Source organism: Protomyctophum parallelum, assembly GCF_964188405.1.
Source record: "Protomyctophum parallelum genome assembly, chromosome: 4".
NCBI lineage: Eukaryota > Metazoa > Chordata > Actinopteri > Myctophiformes > Myctophidae > Protomyctophum > Protomyctophum parallelum.
The window spans coordinates 29,640,066-29,660,378 of record NC_139700.1 but is presented as its reverse complement, the minus strand read 5'-3'; the positions used below and the strand labels follow the sequence as shown (position 1 = coordinate 29,660,378).

General features: G+C 43.0%; 1 protein-coding gene across 2 annotated transcripts in view; it reads right to left on the bottom strand.

Annotated features, from left to right (window-relative positions):
* The window catches only part of tbxas1 (thromboxane A synthase 1 (platelet)), a 115,017-nt gene that overhangs the window by 50,562 nt on the left and 44,142 nt on the right, over positions 1-20,313 (bottom strand). For both annotated transcript variants that reach the window (XM_083763197.1, XM_083763198.1), the window contains 3 exons: positions 14,687-14,739; positions 11,751-11,847; positions 7,588-7,704 (listed from right to left, as the gene is read on the bottom strand). In XM_083763197.1, coding sequence (XP_083619323.1) covers positions 7,588-7,704; positions 11,751-11,847; positions 14,687-14,739 — 267 coding nt within the window. The remainder of the gene's footprint in view (positions 1-7,587; positions 7,705-11,750; positions 11,848-14,686; positions 14,740-20,313) is intronic.

Below are 20,313 nucleotides of genomic sequence, written 5' to 3'. Positions count from 1 at the left end.
AATTTTAGGCGAAGAGATTTGGTGTAGATGGAAAAAAGCAGTTGTAAATCAGGTCCCGCTTTCAAAAATAGCTACAGTATTGTTAAAGGAGCATTCAGTGATTTGGGTGATTTGGAAAACACCCCGGTCCGCCCCGGTAACAAGATGTGCACAATGCACATGCACGCAATACAGTGGGGGGACACACGACAGGCCAACAGCACGCACACCAAGAGAGAGAGAGAGAGAGAGAGAGAGAGAGAGAGAGAGAGAGAGAGAGAGAGAGAGAGAGAGAGAGCGCGCTACACAGGTCTGGGCTACAGGGGCGGGGGTCAGCTCCGAGACTGAGGGATGGGGGGGGGGGGGGGGTCTTGGGTCTTAGATGAAGAAGCACGGACGCACTGATTGGACATGACAGGAGCAGTGTCCTCCTCCTCTGTGAGCAAATAGTGGTGCAGATGAAAATCTATACCTCATGACACTGGTGCCCCCACACTGGGGGCTGCATGGGAGGGGCCGCTGCTCAGTCGGACGGATGGATGGACAGTCGACAAATCTACGCACGCACGCACGCACGCACGCACGCACGCACGCACACACACATACGTGGGGTCAATGATCAATAGCATCTCTGCAGTGTGATTGCAGGTTGTGATGGTGTGGTCGACCACAGCAGTGCTGTTCAGATAGCCAACAGACAGACACATCACAATCTTCTTAGGGTGCCGCCAGTCCAAGACAATGCCCTTGATCAAAAAATAAATATATATATATATATATATATATATATATATATATATAGGCAACAGGCATTTGACTGTCCCTTTACCCCTCCCGAAGACCATGAGGCCGATTCTACAAATGTCCAAACTCTTTTCAGAAACAATGTGTTTGCTATTTTTGAATAGCCAAAGTATAAAATAAACTGGTTAAAGTGGTTAAAATCTTAAATGAAATGGATGGTTTCCCAAAATAGGCCACATGGTTACACCACAGAGCAGGGGTCCCCAGCAAAGTTACTTAATATAATATCAGTGTTTACCACTTAAACAATCTTAACAAAAGTATATTTTTCAGTCCTTTTAACTACACAAATCTTGCACGGGGGTCCCCTGGCTCAAAATATTTTTAGATGGGGGTCCACGACCATTATATTGATTTGGGGATCCTTGACATGGAAATGTTTGAGAACCGCCGACAACTTCAGGAAAAGAACACCAAACATAGCAAATTACAAAGTGGCTTGTAATAAGCGGACTTGGCAACACACTGACCACTGCCCTCCTGTGTGTCTGGTTACTCATTGGTTTAACACAAACATGAACGAGCAGACATGCAAAGCCGTAAACACAAAACACATTCCTGGTTGAAACTGCTGGGAAGCATAAGCATAACATTTTTTTTGTGAGAATCTTGCCCCAGTGTTTGTTCGACAGAGCTTGTAAAGTCCATAATAGCCACTCATAAAAGATGCATTTCAGAACCGCACACGGTTCTGAAACGGCCATTTGGAAGCAGCCTCCCATGCAAAACGCTGGATCAGTGTCCTGGTGTGTGGAAACCTCGTATGTCCCGAAAAACCGTTCCTTTTTTTAGAATATTTTGTTTTAAATTAAAATAGTAATTTTTCACTACTTCTGTGAGACATTTTTGTATGATGAAGGACGGCATTCATTCATGAAAAACAAAACAAAAAACACATTAACATTGAAATATTGAGATACGAGGTTTCTCCCCGACACCAACGAGACGACACAAGAACAACTGCAGAATGTTGTGCAGATTCAGCTTACTGTTGGTCAATACAGTTAATGAACTGTTTGCATTTCAAATACTGATCTCAAATTCAAGGCGTGTGTGACACTCTTATTGTAGGATAGTATTAAAATAAGTGTTAATTAGTTCTATATATTCTGATAGTAATCATTGCTCTAGATTGTTTGTTCAGTAACAGGGGCCTCCCTCTCTCCAGCTCTTAAATGAACAGAAACTGCATTTTCAGGACGGGATACCAATTTTATTAATTAGGATAAAGAGGTGAAATGATACAAATGAAGTGTGATGATGCAAATAAATGAGCAGAACTGAAGTGAGGGGCGCTCTGATCATCATAGATCATCATGCATCACGTTCCGTGCTCAGCCAATCAAGTGGGCATAGGAGGGGCTAGCGCCCCTCAAAAAACTAAAAACTAAATCACGTACCCTACCTTTAATTTACAAAAACGCATAGAAAGTTGAAATATCATTGGAGATAGAAGGTTTCTGCCTGACTGCAGACAATGTGCGTGCTTGTGCTCGGTGGGTATGGCGGGACATGAGGTGGTGTAATTAGTAGTCTCATACTGGACAGTGTGTGTGTGCGTGTGTGTGTGAGGGGGCCCTGCGCCAAGAAAAACATGTTTATGGCGTTCCAGTCGGACGAGAAATGCAATATGCTAAACCTGAAGGAGGCCGAAACAACAGTAAGGCTGTGGTGATTAAGTGTTATTGGAGCGACCGCAGTTGGCTGCAGACGCGGCCAGGTCCTTTTATGAGAGCTGTTCAAAAGGGGCCTGAATCACAGGTACTGGTTCTCAGACAACAGCAACCCTCGTAAACCCCCTCCGCACATACAGTACAGTATAGTATAGTTCATGATTGCTGGTCGGTTTAATGCCCTACTTCATCATACTACAAAGAGCAAAAAGCATTAAAAGTACTGTTACTTTTGCTATTTTTGAATTTTAATCCTGCAGAGATGTGGACCTCTATGGGGACCTATACCACGGGTCACGGACAAGGTCAGAGAGAGAAGGATGAGGCTGGCAGGGCACTGCGTCAGACACCCAGAACTTGAGGCAAGTAAAATGACTCTTCAGGGCAAAGCCAGGAGGAGAAAGAAGCGTGTAGCAACACTACAGAGCTCAAGAAGCTGATTGAAATTGGAAATTGTGGAGGGCAGCGATCCAGGAATCCCGAGTTGGTGTTGGCTAGACCTCACTCTCTCAGTAACTAGTTTAATTTGGAGTTTTGGACATATGTGGTTTCCATCCAAAATGGAACGCGTGCACAACTTCACACACACACACACACACACACACACACACACAAAATGGTCACACTGAGATCAGGGTGGTTGGGGTTGCCATGGTGACCACCAGTGCAGTAATTACAATTAACATCCCGAATGACCACCCCTCTCTCTCAGACTCAGACGCGCACGCGCGCACACACACACACACACACACACACACACACACACACACACACACACACACACACACACACACATCACTAAATGATCTGGACACAACACGATACACAATAATTTGCTAATTGCTATCATATTAAAAGTGAGATATTTCTTCACAATTAGTATACTGTATATATGCACATGTGAAAATCTCTCAAGGTCCTGTCAAAGATGGTGGATATATAATTAACTATTAATTATTATATTAATTCATTAACTAGAACTGCACTCTGTCGAGTGCATACTTGCTTGTTGCACACTAGTAGGCCATAAATGGCCAACTAGTGCGCAAGCAGAGCATGCAAGTTCTTTCGACCGCTGCGCTGTAAACTGTCAAATCTCAGTATCTCTGTGAAGGAACGTTTGAAATTATAATTATTAGATGTAACTATTTGCTACCTACCTACTTTATGCATATAAACACCTAGTATTATTAAGTATGGTTCAAGTTTATATCTATATAAGAAATACACTTTTATCGATGTGGATATATTCTGGATCCCTTTTTAGTTTTTTAAAGAAAAATAAATCATTGATATGTGATGAAAAAAAAGGTATATAAACTGAATTAAAATATACGTATACATATACTATATAGAGTATGTAGTTGTAAGTTGATTAGCGGTATACTGTGGTTACTTTGCGCCAAAAACAGTGCCAGACAACCCGCCACTTGATGCGTATGCAAATAAAACAGCGGATTTGTGCCTTGTTTGCTGGGACCAGATTACATAAATGTCCATATTTCTTACGTCATCATTGAGAGCTAGTCATACATATACACACCATGTACTCTGGTCCCAGCAAATCAGGTACAATTTGCTATTTTATTTTACTGATTATGTATATAGAATACGTATGACTAGCTCTAAATGATGACGTAAGACATACATATACATATACATATACTATATAGAGTATGTAGTTGTAAGTTGATTAGAGGTATAGCGTGGTTACTTTGCGCCAAAAATCGTGCCAGCCAACCCGCCACTTGATGCGTATGCAAATAAAACAGCAGATTTGTGTCTGGTTTGCTGGGACCAGATTACATAAATGACCATATTTCTTACGTCATCATTGAGAGCTAGTCATACATATACACACCACGTACTCTGGTCCCAGCAAATCAGGCACAATTTGCTATTTTATTTTACTGATTATGTATATAGTATACGTATGACTAGCTCTAAATGATGACGTAAGACATATGGTCATTTATGTGATCTGGTCCCAGCAAACCAGGCCCAGATTTGCTGTTTTTTTTGCATACACATCAAATGGCGGGTTGGCTGTCACGGTGAACGAAGACCGGGCGAAATTATTACTTGCGCGCTCTGCTTGCGCAAGTAATAACATCTGCAGTCTCAAAGGTAGAGCCACTAGAGGCCAAATGGTACACAAATAGCATACACAAGCTCTCCTAAGTGCTCATCGTCTAATGCTGGGGACCACGTGGAAGCCCTCCAAGGACCCCACTTTGACAACCATTGTACTACAGTACAGTACAGCACTTATCCTACCCCCTTAGATAGCATTTTGGTAGACTTAGATAGCATTTGATAGACTTATAGCATGTTATGTAGACAGCACTATAATTGCATTGTATATAGTCATAGCACGCCATAGTACATATGTATAGCATAGTAGTATAGATATATAGTTTATATGTATAGTCTCATAATATAGATATTCCACTGTTACTTTCTTAGCTTACGCATGTTTCATGATAAATGCTTTATAAATGCTTTTATTCCCATGCTTTTTGTTCCTGCTTAATGTAAGTCGCTCTGGATTAAGAGCGTCTGCTAAATGCCTAAATTGTAAATTGTATACTTGACTGCAGAGTTACAATGTATAGTATAGTTTTTTGAGTGGCGCAGCCACTCCATTGCCCAGCAATGTGTGTCTCTGGCTGGCTGGCTGGGTCCGTCCGAGCACAGAAATTGCTTTTGCTTTTGTTGCTTTGTGCAACAAGACATAACAAACCGCAGGGACAACGATAAAACCGTCTTGACCCTTTGGTGTGGTTAGGGCTTAAAAACTTGATACTGTATTACAATATAAACAGCACACGGGAGCCAGAATGACAAAGTGAATGAGGGAACCACACAGGGAGGAGAGAGAGAGGAGCTTTAAAAAGAGAAGAACATTCCTTTGAGTCTCATCCATCCGCATTGGATTTATCAGACGTTAATTAAATGTTATGCTCGGATAACCGCTGCACGGCGACGGAGCTATCATTTCCAACCCAATTACAAGCCCTAAATCTCCTGCGCGTGTTTTTAAAGTCCTCAGACTCAATTTAAAATATTTCATGTCAATGATCTAGCCTGGTTTCTTTGGGCCCAGGTCCAAAATCACAGCACTCTGGTTCAGTACTAAGTGAAGGATTCCAGTTGACAGACAAAGAAGAGATTGGGTGAGACCGCACGGCGCACACCAGTGTTAATCACGTCGACTATAACTATGATAAAATAAAATAAAAACTAGACTAGTGGAGACAAAATCATGTCGAACTAAAAGACAAAGTCATTTTAGGTCGGGTGTTGAAACCAAGTGTAAAGCCAATCATTACGACACCATTGTAGACAAAACATCATACGTCATCATACATCATCTCATTCTGGCCAATCACAATTTGCGTCCTCACTTTTGTCTTCAATGTTTGTCTTTACACACTTTTGTCTTCAATGTTTGCGTTTACACAGACATAGAGGACATAGCTGGACATATTTTATTCAAAAGACTTTGACTAAAACTAAATCAAAATTTGCTGTCCAAACTAACACTGCCGAGTCACTGCTGTGATATTTTGCAAAGCAACAACTCGTCGTCAGAAATGTAGCGTGTCATGAGCTGACACTCGTGGCAAAATAAAAATTGTATTTAATAATGCTTAGAGAAGAGATTCATGCGGAGTGGTTAATATTGGTTATTGTGGAAAATATACCAGTGAAAGAGGCAGAGGCATATTACATATACTTTTTGGGGTCCTTGACATTAAATATTGAGCACCACTGATATAGAAACATAAGGTTTTTCAGAAAACTGTGCTTTAGACATTTTAAAAATGTCGACGTCAGGCCTAAATGGTTTAAATTGGAAAACGTTAAGAAACAACAATATGACTTTAACCCAGAGAGAGAGTGTTTAACTTCAGACGGATAGTTTCACTGCTTGATTCTGATTGGCTGAGTCAGCAATAAGCCACCCAAGGCTGTGGTGTATTATTAATAAGCCTCTGGTGGCTTATTGCTTCAACATAATGCTGTCAGTTTGCATCACGTGCATCAGCATCGTATAGGGATGACCTTCTATCCACCGCCCTGTGGAGCTATATAGAATACGTGAGCAGTGGTGGAAGAACTCATCACATTTTATACTTAAAATAATACTACCACAATGTAGAAATACTCTGTACTGAAAGTAAAAGTACTCATTCTGCAGAATATCCCATTTCGCAAGTTTCCAAATGTACGTGTAGTCACTTTGGATTTCAAGTGGTTAATACATACATGTGTTAAAATAATCAAAATCTAACGAACGAGAAACTAAAGTTGTTAAATAATTGTAGTGGAGTAAAACAAAATGTGCAATATTTGCTTCTGAGATGTAGGAGTATTGAACATTGGAAATGCTCCACTAAATAAAAAAGAAATAAAAAAATAATAATAAAAAAATCACTGTACTTGTACTAAATGTACTTGATTACTTTACATTACTGTACACGAGTGCATCACACATCACACAGTGTTCAACCCAGATTAGGCACAAACAAGGGACTAAATTAATTTCACTCCTATGCCACCAAAATGTGGAACGCCCTACCAACAGTCATTAAGACATGCAAATCCCTTGACTCCTTCAAAAGCGCTCTCAAAGGGCACCTACGGACGGCTGCAATTCGAAACTGGCCCCCGTAAAATCTGAATCCTCCCCCGTCCCCTTACCCCCTTACTGTATACGTTTCCTCTCCCTTTTTACCTCCTTACATGATAGTGTATATTTGCAAATGTTCTGATGAATTGAAAATGGTGGACCCTGTTGTAAACAAGTGTAATGCTTTATCAGTGTGTCGTCCACAGTAACAGTCTTTGTATTGAGTTGTGCTTTCATGTGAAATGTACGCATTCTGCAAACTGTTAATAAATGCTTCAATCAATCAATCAATCAAACACAATACCGTACATGCCTGCGTCCTAAAAAAGGCTGTTATCGAACAACTGTGTGCTGTGCTGTCAGAATATTTATGGATGAATTCATGGTATTCAAATCAATGAAGAATGATAATGACATGGAGTACTAGCGAGTGGCTTGGATGACATTTAAGCGTCTGGGGGTCTGATAGGAGGAGAGGAAGACAATGTGACTCACCTCTCTCATCTTGGAGGCGCTGAAGGAGGGGGTGAGGATGCTTCGAACCCGCTTCCACTGTTCGTTCCTCAGCATCAACAAGCAGTCGCTCATGGGCTTGGTGGTGAAGCGCGTGTTCTGGGAGAGGAATAGACAAGTAAGGGTTTTGATCAGAACCTGAGACACGAAGCAATGGAAGGAATGCCGCTCGCTGTCTGTATGTTAAAGTCTTCCTGAGTGTCAGTTATGTACAGTTAATTTTCTTTCACACACACAGTTTTCACTTCACTCATTTATTTTGCTTTATGATATATACTGACACACGCACACACAGAGCACACCCTGAACTGTATGTGTTTCACACAGGCCGAGGGGGGTGGGGTGATTCTGAGAAATAGAAGAGAAAAATGAAAACGAAAAAAAGCCCATTCTTGTCAATCCCTTCCATCCACCTCATCTCGCCTTCCCGCCTCTACCGTCCAACCCCCGCCTCTACCGTCCAACCCCCACCCCCCACCCTATCAACAATTCAATGCATCACTATTTCATTTCCGCCGACATGCGCCATGTGCCGCCGGGCCGAGTCAAATCATCTCGCGAAAGATGGAAGCGCGAGAAAGAAAGAGGCTGTTGTGTTGTGTTGTTCCTGTGCGGCCCAGTGGGTCTGATCTGCTGGGTCCTCTGGGACGTTTGGACCTTTGAGGCTGCACAAACACAATAGCAGGAGGAGAACTCTGGAGGAATAATAAAGCAGTTCCTGTCAGCCATGAGAGCTGCCATGCGGAATTAACTCTGAGAGTTACATAATGTAACCGAATAGACCTGTATACAGAGTTCCAGCTTCATAGGAATGCACAAATTTGTGCGACATGACGACATAGAAACATAGAAAGTATAAATACGGCGATACAAGGTTTCTGCCTGACAGTGCCAATTAACTCAAAACTCTAAACTATCTGTGGTGTTCAGTGAGTTTGTGTTTCCTTTTTACCACTTAAACCCCAGCATCCTTATTGCGGGAAAGACCTTCGCAGAAAATGGCAGATCAACGAGCTTGTCGACGGGCTACTTTCAGCAAAAGCTTTCCCCACAGTAACAGAAAACAGACAATACACTAGTATAGAGCCCTGAGGGACTCCGGTCGACCATATGCTAGGGTTTAAGTGGTTAATGATGCCAGCATTACTTTAGCATAGTCTGTGTCTGAGGATGGGATGGCGGTAGACGCCCCACAGAACCTGGCGATGGTTAAGTGCAGTTGAGGAAGCAAAGCTCACACCACAACAATGAAGTGGTGTAATGTGGCGTGAAGGAGGCTCTCGTGGTCGTGTCTGGAGGGCCAGAGAAACCTTCAAAACAACGACGAGAGTTGAGCAAATTCATCAATCTGGTTTTACAGACTCCCTCAGCGTTTTTGGTGTACGGACAAAAATGAGTCACCAAAGTGGAGCCGCTTGTGTTACACGTCCCAGGCTGCAAGTGAAAATGTCTAGAGCGTGCGTGCGTGAGTGCGTGCGTGTTACTATACTTTTGAGGTCCAAAATACCGGACCCCACAAGAAAATAATATTGTTTTGGTTAACAAAGACTGATGGAGTCATTACAAACAGGAAAGGAGGTTGGGGTCAGGATTAGGATTAGGCATATAGGATTCGGTTTAGGTTTAAGAGATAGGTTTGGGGTTGAGGTTAAGGTCAAGGTTTTAGGGACATCATAACTCGTTGTTGCCCTCACAAGCATAGAAATACCAACGTGTGTGTGTGTGTGTGTGTGGTGTGTACATGCATCTGCATTCTGCATGCGTGCGTGATAAACAAAGCAAAAACAAAGCATTATATTTTCATACATGCTCACTTCGCCCGTGCCTCGGGACATTGCATTTAGTCCGTGAGCGTCCTGCATTTGGTATTGTACACATGCACACACACACACACACGCACGCGAGCACGCACGCACGCACACACACATACACACACACACACACACACACACACGCTGGGTCGGAGCCACGGGGATAAAATGGAAAAGAAAATCACATCGATTTTCTCCCTTGCCCTTTTGACCTTTTGCTCCGCAGCAGAGCCAGTATGGAAGATGATGAAAGCCAGGGTGACCCCGTGACCTCTGAACTCTCTCTGATGCATGTGGCAGCCTATCATTAGCTGTGACCCTGGGCACCCATCAGGAATACCTCGCCGACTGTACTGTACCTGCACTTTGCTGCACTACACTGGCAAATCCTCACTGCATTTGGAACCTAATGGACCCGTTCCATATTTACTGTACTGTACCTGCACTTTGCTGCACTACACTGGCAAATCCTCACTGCATTTGGAACCTAATGGACCCGTTCCATATTTACTGTACTGTACCTGCACTTTGCTGCACTACACTGGCAAATCCTCACTGCATTTGGAACCTAATGCACACAGTCCATATTTTGTACACTCTCTGAACTAAAGTGCTGTAAAGAGGTGCTGTAAAGTGCTGTAAATACTTTTTGTTATAGTAGTAAATGTTAAATAGCTCTATATTCTGATATTTGGTAACTATGGAATCATGCATTTCCTGTCCGTCAGTGTATCACTCAAAATATATGGAGCCGACCTGTTCTGGCTCCATATACAGTATGGCGGATGGGCGAGGTCGCTTCTCGCCCTCAGTGTGTCTTACTGGTTAAGGAGCTTCGCTTTGATATCCTATATTACGGTCTACCTGGTTCTGTGTTCTGTCTGTCTGTCTGTCTGTCTGACGGTGTGTTTGCTAGGTCATCGAGTTATAGGGTCAACAGTCGCAAAAGCGGGTCAAAATTGTTTGCATAACTTTGTCAATACATTTCCCAAAAATGTTTTTCTTTCTGTGTCTGGGTTTTTTGTGCAGGTCATTGACTACAATTATGAAGAGGACTGTGTGCCGAAACGTTAATCAATTAAGCTTTAATTGGACCTTTTGAAAAGTCTCAGTGTGCAGACTTCTTCATCCTGCCTTGAGCCACTGATTCAATAAAACTGTCTTGCCTCATTGGCTACAATGACATATTGCACTACGTACTGCACTGAAAAGGGTTAACGATACAGTGTTCTACTATATTGTCAACAATTGGTCATGACCTTTCACCCTGAGAGACCTTTAAAAGGTCAATCTCAAAGTGGATCAATGCCTGACTGTTTAAGACTTAAGTGTTCTGTTGAAAGGGTTCTTATCAGATCTACACGCTCATAATGTGTCGCCTTGCAACGCGCTGTTCTACATTTTTGATTGATTGAATATAATATATAATATTAACAGTTTGCCAAAAACTGTCACGGTGGCACAGATTTATACCCCCCTTAAACTCCCTTCCACTCTGTCAGGGCGTTTCACTTTGTTGCGGTTTCAACCCCTAAAAATGCATGAAAATCTGATATTTTATTTTGCCGTTTTCCCTAGGGACAGTTGTCGTCTAAAAACAGGGCCTATAAAGACTGTCCAAAATGTGGATGGTAATCTATCAGACACAAAACTCTGGCATCTGTCTGGCTCTTGTGGTGGGGTGAGGGGGTTAGGTTAGCACTCTGTCAGAGACATCAATGTGCCAAAGGCTATTCTCCTGAAATCACGCAGCGTGAGCCTTGTACAGAGAACAAACATCATCATCTTCCTGCAATGGAAGAAACAGAGTCGCACACACACACACACACACACACACACACACACACACACACACACACACACACGTGTCAGGTGGGCAACCTCCTATGACCAACACTGACTGGGATGAAAAAACAAAATCTATCAGAAGACCACAAATGTAGTTTTTTACCATTTCCGTACATTTGTGTTTGTATTTTGAAGATATGCCAGGAGCGCAAGGCCTTGCAGTGAATGCACGAGACTGGAATGCGAGAACCATCACACTTGATGGAAATTGCTATGTCTGATGCCATATTGTTTAACTGAAACAACCAATCATATCTGCAACCCATATGTGTGTGTGTGTGTGTGTGTGTGTGTGTGTGTGTGTGTGTGTGTGTGTGTGTGTGTGTGTGTGTATGTCTGGCTACATGAGACTAGTGTTGGTGTGGTCATTGTTTCATGTGCTCCTCATCTACGCCAGGCCCGAAAGGCCGCCTGTGACCTGTCCATCTGTCCATCTGTGTGTGTGTGTGTGCTCGCGCGTGCATGCGTGCGTGTTCATGTGCTCACCATTCTGTTGGGGAAGCTGCTGAATTCTTTGACCATCACCTGTCTGAGCATGTCAGGATCAGCCACCACTACTATTGGTCTCCGACCTAAATAGTACCTGAGACAATATAAACATAATGAATGATATGATATGAATGAATGACGCGCACACACACACACACACACACACACACACACACACACACACACACACACACACACACACACACACACACACACACACACACACACACACACACACACACACACACACACACACACACACACACACACACACACACACACACACACACACTCTTAAAGAACACGGTGAGCCTGGAACATGCTGCATGCTGGGAGCTTAACCACCACCCACACTACTACTACTGTACCACTGACCTTCCCACCCCCAAAAGTTGAACCATTTCTCTTACACGATAAAACACTATTTTTCCTTTCTATACGATCCTAATTAATCTTCTCTATATTTCCAGATGGGGGGTGGGTCCGTAGCCAAATACATATATTGGGGTCCGTTTGAGAACCACTGCATTACAGCATAAACCTCCATCAGCAGCTACATTAAAACACAAGCGTCATCTCAGAGGTTATAGGCATCACAGGAAGGGCGGCATGGTGACAGGTGCATCCATAAACAGGGACTCTTCGCTGTTAACGACCCCTATGCCTTTTTATAAGGACTCAAATCCCCACAGGAAGCAGCAGTTCATTATATAGCTTCACTATTTACAGTAGAAGCTGCTGGGTCACGTTTGGTGAATTTTTGTGCCAGTAAGAATGTTGCGTGCAGTACTTAACATCAACAAGAGTGACCATGTTACCAGCAACAATCTGTACGATGGAACCAGGGGTGAGTGACAAAATAGCAGCCAGGAGAATGACACTAGCAGGACACTGCCAAAGACATCAAGAGCTGCCAGCCAGCAAACTGGTACTGTGGGAACCAACACACAGGCACCGGTCACGAGGACCATGAGTGTCCATGAGCATGGCCGTCTAAATCACTGGTTCTAAAACATTTTTCTGTGTGAAGGACCCCCAAATTGATGTACATTTGGCCACGGACCCCACATCTGTAAATATGTTGTGCAAGATTTGCCAGATCCAAATTAGTTTTCAATATTTCTGGTCTGGTTCCAAAAATGAACCAGTATTGAATGTGTATGAATGATATTTACATTGGAATGAATGAGACCGGCTGGAATGTGTCCAAGTGGGAGTGTCTAAGTGGGAGAGGTGAATTGAAATAGCACACTGACTATCTAGAAAATCAATTTTTTTTTAAACATGACATGTTTCAAAAAGGTTGCAGACACTGTACTGTACTGTACTGTACGAGTGTGTAGTCATGCTGTACTCGTACTGCACTGTAATCTGTACTGTATGTGTACTGTACTCTGTATTGTACGCACTGTGCTCTGTACTGTATGTGTAGTGTACTCTACTGTACCACTGTACTACTATACTGTCACCCAGCTGAAGGACTTACTGTACTGTACTGTAATGTAGTAAAATTCTCCATTCATTGCCAATGGGGATTTTTTTGTAAAAAGAAAAGTGATTATGAACTATGAACTAACTATATTCCAATAGTGATCATTGCTACAGTAGAGAATGTTTGTTCAGTAATAGGGGCCTACATGTTACTCCATGTCTTTAATTAACCAAAAATACATATTCTGGTTGGGTAGCAATTTCATCCAATCAGGTGAGAGAACTGATAAAGGATACAGCATAAAGGGCCTTGCAAACGGGGAGCGATAAAACGCACCTATAGTTCATTTTCAATGCGTATTTACGTGAGCGCGCGGTCCAATTAATTTGTTGCTCGCGTGCTCGTTTCGTGCACACGCCCGCGACTCACCAGACCTGGATTCGGTTTAGCGTTTTTTACGCTTGCGTTGTCGTGCCCCTCTCCAGCAGACCTTTTTTTACGCTTGCGTTGTCGTGCCCTTCTCGAGCAGACCTTTTTTTACGCTTGCGTTGTCGTGCCCCTCTCCAGCAGACCTGTAGAAGACCTGTCGTTGTTTCAGGCAACAACATGTGTGTTCCTCGCTCCCCGTTTGCAAGGCCCTTAAAGCAGTGAAATTGGAAGTGGAAAAGTACAATTTAAGGAACACGGCAAATTGTTTCGTCCGACAGTACTTGGGTTGTTATCGGGCCGAGTACGACAGTTGGCCAGCCTCAAGCTACAGAGGCCTGTATCTCATATATACTGTATAGATCATTGTATTGTATCAATGTGCCACAAAGCCACTTTGCTAGTTGGAAGAATAAATAAAGCATCTGAGTCCACACTGAACTCGGCTATTATGTTCAGTGAATGCTCTAGTAATGAATTCTGAGTCAGTTGGCTCAGTCCTGGCATCATATCCAGCCATAACAAACCTAATTCATTGCACTTAGTCCTTCCCCCCTTTCTTTCTTTCTTTTCCTATTTCTAAACACAATGTAGAAAGAAGGGAGCCAGAAAAAAACGAAGCAAGGAGGGAAGGTCTCTTTTATGGGTTTTTTTTTTCATCCCAATTGGCTACTGGGAGAGAGGTCGGACCACAACGTATACACTATCAGAGCTATGGAGGTCTGTGGACTAATGTATACCAAAAAATTAGAGTCCTTCAAATTAAACCGTTTGAGTAGCCTACCATATGATGCTGATTATTATGTGGCAAAAAAAACCCAGAGGCATTTGCATTACCTCTCTTGAATAACATACTGTATTTTGGAATTGAGGCAGAAATGATATTGTTCTTAAAAGTAATCAGATATATCTTTTTCCCTCCCACATTTTGACACTATAGATTTTACTGTGGGAATTATGGGGTATTTCTCCCCCCCCGGCCAGCCCAATACACATTGTCAACATGTATTTGTCTAACAGGAGAGATGAAATCAATAAGAAGCAGTGGCAACTGACAGGATGCAAATGCACTTACCCACACACTCTGCCATGCGTCTTTATTAGATCATTGATGGGTTCAAAAAAGCCCTGTGGAGAAAAGAGGAGAGAGCCTCATCAAAGGGACGGCAACAGACATGGAAAAGGACAAGGGGAAATCCCCTGGCGTGATATGCAGGCAGCATCTGAATGACTGTGTTCTCACTCAGGACCTGCAATTCTTTCATTCACAATGAAGCAACTCCCAGTTGGACACACAGAGAGAGAGAGAGAGAGAGAGAGAGAGAGAGACATGTCTTTGTTGTCGGGCGGAAACACTGTGTCCAAAAATGTGACTTTTTAGGAAACGGATCCAATGTAATCATTATTATTTTGTCACAAGCTCTTGTTGATACTTTTCATGGGTTCAATTTTAATAAACCCACAGAGACAGACATTGACTGATTGATTAATACTTTAGTCATAAATGTAAACAGCACATGATACAAAAAGGACACAAAACACAGAATGTGGTCTACCGTCGCATGTATTCAATTCATCAACAACAATAGCCTACATGTCATCAACAAATACAAGACGCTATTATGTACAAAGAAGAAAAGGAAAAAACAGCGGCAGTGAAGCACCTTTGGGAATGTGAATGTTGTGGTCTCCTGGTAGATAGTTGTTCTAGTTGGAAATACACCAGATAGTGATACAGTGATACCAATCCTTTATACAGGATATGCGTGTGACATCATCGTAAGTTGTGGCAAAAAGTGTTAAAGTTTGGAAGCGCTTGTTTTCAATAAAGCAAAGCAGGGGCATGTCATTATAGAGTGTAGGTGAAAATGTTTCTAAAATAGTGGGAATAAGCTGATCTACAAGCTCACAACGCATTGCACTAGATCTGCTATTTCTTCTACGAGTGAGTGTGTACTTGTGAGGGCAATAAATAGACTGTGAGGCTTAGGCATTTAGAAGTTATCGAGTTATAGTCTGCAGTCAACAGGCTTATTTTGTTTAAAGTGAGAAATTTGGTATAGTCTTTTTTATTGGATTAAATATTGTCTATATACATACATTCATGAATCCACTTGCTTACCGACTGTCGGTATTGAGCAATCTTTTTATATGGGTTATATGTGACCCTACCATTAACATCCTATAGGAAAAAAAATTTTTTTTTTCAAAATTTCATGTAGCATGTGACATGTCAAACTAGGGGGTTTTCATGATTCAAAATCCATTCCAAGCATTAGTTTTGCACAAAAAAACACTCATTGGGCTAAAAATGGCCATAGCCGTCATCACAAGATTAGGTCAGCACATTTTGGTCACATTTGAGCAAGTGGCTATGGCTGTTTTTAGCCCAAGGAGTGTTTCTTGTGCAAAACGAATGCTTGTAATAGATTCAGAATCATACAAACCCCCTAGTTTGACATGTCACATGCTACATAAAGCATAATGAAAATGTGAAAATCTTGCCTTAAAAAGACTATATACCAAATGTCCCATTCCACAACCCCGGCTACGGACTATTAGGGCTTGATTCAGACTTAGTTCAAAACACAGATGGGCAATTTCAGGACCCCAGCTAAGTATACCTTGTATAGCTTGTAGTTCTGCTACTTTTAATACATTTGAATCCTGAAAAGTAACAGTTTTGGACAATTTTGGAGGTTTCCACCTGACAGGAACGGAAATGCAATTTTTCAGCGATGATGACGAAGCCCTCCCTTCTGCAGGTACTGTAGTGAATATATTGATCTAAGAGTCAAGGCCTTGGGGTGCATTATTCATTATCGTTATTCATTTTGCATGACTCCATGACTTACAAATATGGTAATGTGAGGGCCCCAGGGTATGTTAACTACCTTGCAAGCTGTGAACGAGGAATGTTAAAAGGATAGCAACACAAAATAAAGTTGGTGCATTTATTCAAGTTAGTGCATTCGACACATTTTGTGTGTGTGTGTGTGTGTGTGTGTGTGTGTGTGTGTGTGTGTGTGTGTGTGTGTTTGTTTCATCATTGAATAACTAAAATTGATTTTTATATTTTGTATACTTTTTTATACTTCAGCATACAACAGTGTCACACCGTAGCAATTCAATGCGCTGTGAACTTTTAGATCTGCTATTTTCTGGGGTTTTCTTTGTATTTGTGATACTGTACTATATAATTATAGATCATTTGATTACAATTATGTTTTTAGAATGGATTGAATTGATTAGTTTGATTAACTTAGTAGTGGGTCAGTCTGCACACGTGCCGCACACACTCCCTATGTCCAGATGTGTGCCTGTGCATGTGTGCACTGTGCATGCGCCTGTCTGTGGTCTGCTCTGCACACACGCGCATGCATGATAAAGGTTTCTTTGTCATGGAAGATGTCTGCCAGTAAGAGGGTCCCATGCATGTGTGAATGTGGAGCTGCCAGGGGATGGATGCTCTAATGCAATATACTGTACACCAGGGGATGGATGCTCTAATCATGAAATATACACCACCAGGGGATGGATGCTCTAATCATGAAATATACACCACCAGGGGATGGATGCTCTAATGAAATATACACCACCAGGGGATGGATGCTCTAATCATGAAATATACACCACCAGGGGATGGATGCTCTAATCATGAAATATACACCACCAGGGGATGGATGCTCTAATGAAATATACACCACCAGGGGATGGATGTTCTAATGAAATATACTGTACACCACCAGGGGATGGATGCTCTAATCATGAAATATACACCACCAGGGGATGGATGCTCTAATGAAATATACTGTACACCAGGGGATGGATGCTCTAATCATGAAATATACACCACCAGGGGATGGATGCTCTAATGAAATATACACCACCAGGGGATGGATGCTCTAATGAAATATACACCACCAGGGGATGGATGCTCTAATGAAATATACACCACCAGGGGATGGATGCTCTAATGAAATATACAACACCAGGGGATGGATGCTCTAATGAAATATACAACACCAGGGGATGGATGCTCTAATGAAATATACACCACCAGGGGATGGATGCTCTAATGAAATATACACCACCAGGGGATGGATGCTCTAATGAAATATACAACAGCAGCCAGCTAGGAAAACATCTACTCCATCTGGTCAGTCAACCAGTTTCAACCAAACATACCAGCTAGATAATCAATCAATCAATCAATAGTATCTACACTACCTACATACCTACCACCCAGCCACCCACCTACCTACATATCTACACTACCTACTGGTCTACCACTTACCTACCTATACCTAATTACCTACCTACCTACCTACAACCAAGAGGCTTTATTTGTCACTACTTCAATTTGCAGAGCAAAGCACCTTTTCACACCTGCATACGTATAGAACTACTAATATAATACTATTGGTAACTAACTATGTACAGCATGTTGTACATTGCATTACTTTCAATGGAATGCTAGTCAAAGCAGTTAATGAGCATAGACGACTGCCAACTATTCATGGCCAACGAGAGAAGTTGAACTGATTCCTACAGTATGTCCTAGAAGAGCACCGTCTCAGACCACTAGATGTCAGTGGTGAGGCAGAGGCATAAAGAACTGCATTGGCAGAGAGCAGGGGTAGGTCTGCCCAATTAGTCCACATGAAAAACAAATCACCAGTGGTGTAAAGTTGCCAAGTACATTTACTCAAGTACTGTACTTAAGTTTCAGGTATTTGTACCTCTCTCCAGGGGCACCACTGGAGAGAAGGGGCAGGTCTGCCCCAGGCTTTAGAGGAAATCTTTTGACCTTCCCAAAGTCTACATGAAAAACAATTCACACAATGTGACGGCAGTCACTCAAATGCATTGCACCACCGTGGCCTAGGTTACATTATACGAGTAGTTGTCAAGGACCAATCAAATTGATCCACAGACTCTTGAAAGGATTTTGTGGCATTGTGGGATTTTCTGCCTATAAGAGATGACCTGTCGACGTTTTTCTTAAGTTATTTGAAAGGTAGCATATCTACGAGCTTGTAGATACGATATGGCCATTTTTGAACAGCCGAAAAATAAAATAGGACGGCAAGTGTTTTTTGCTGGGGGGACCCCCTGGAACCCCCTCAAGGAGCCCTGGGGCCCCGGACCCCTTTGAGAAGTAATTACATTATACCACCCTAATGCCAGACACTACCTGGATTCAGTGTTGAAACATTCTCTCTGATTTATGTGATTGCCAGCATGGACCAACAAACCAAGGAAGAGTTTATAGCCGCATAGAGAAGAGAGTGGACATGTCTCACCATCGCTGTACTGAGACAAAAAAACTGGAAGGGAGGGGTCTGAAGCTTCTCACTCAGGGTGCGACAAACTACACACACGGCATTCAAATGTTTATGAGGGGCTCGCTCCGCATGCCCATCACATGAAGGAGGAGGCCAAATACAGAGAGAGGATCCCCTCCATACCCCCCCCCCCCCCCCCCACCACCACCACCACCACCACCACAGCCGCGGCTGAATAGGGACCTATTCACAAAGAGGAGCTTGTCCGTTAAGGTGCTTAGAAAGTGCTCGGGTCGTTGAAATGCAAGGCGACAGAGCAGCCCTCAGTTTGCCTGCTTTAGAGTTAATTAAGCTGCAGACACAGTTGGCAGGAGCCCCCCACTCCGCTTACCCCCCCCCCCCCCCCCCCCCCCCATCCCTCTCCTCTGCTGCCAGCTAGGCTTAGGCAAGACCCAGCAGGCACACTGGCATTCCTGCAGTCTGCAAAAACCCACCCGCCCGCCCACACACCCCACCCCCCGTAAGAGGGGTTGCGCCCGCCGCCAAAGATATAGCACACATCAGCTCTCCTCTGATTGCGGTGCTTCTTTAGTGCACAATAGCGGCGGGGCTGAAGGATGCCGACGGTTTGACGGTTGATTCCATCCCACAGGGCGGGACATACTGGAGTTCAATTATGCAGATTTTGCACTGTCTGAGATGTGTGTTTGAGCACCTTGTGAAAAATCTATAAAAATGGAATGAGGAAAAATAAAAGGACATTCGTTGGGGTAGTTTTCTCATAATGAGTCGGGTGGTTCAGGTTAAATATATCCTTTAAAAGAGCTGCACATCACTGCTGTCCACCTTCATGCTATGCTGATTTCAGTGACCCCATGACACTAAAAGCCACTTAAGCCCTATATATTCTGGTACAACGAACATAAGATGGCCGTTCAGAATGCGTTGCATGGCGCGGGCCCAGTGAAAAACACTGCTTTAGGGGCCTCTCTGACCCTCACTCTGCCTTGGTTTCCAGACCACGTCTCAGCCTGGATCATCAACGAGTGTCTTGGCATCGTATGGATGTCCCTTTTATTGGGAGTTCATTTCCCCTTCGCTCATCCCATGGCATGTGCACAGACACGCATTCTACACACGCGCACGTATGCTTGCTCGCACACACGCACACACGCGCACACACACACACACACACACACACACACACACACACAGGCTCAGTCAAACAGAGGACAGGGACATGACTCTTAATTGTAGATTCATCACAAATGGAACCGATCAATACGGCCCTCTCGACTCTACGGAACATGGCATCAGTGGCATGTTCTGAAGTTTGTCCTTTTCTCTTACCAGAGGGGGATTAGACACTTAGACACCCCGCTGTTTTCTTCTCACTGTTTGCTGATAACACATT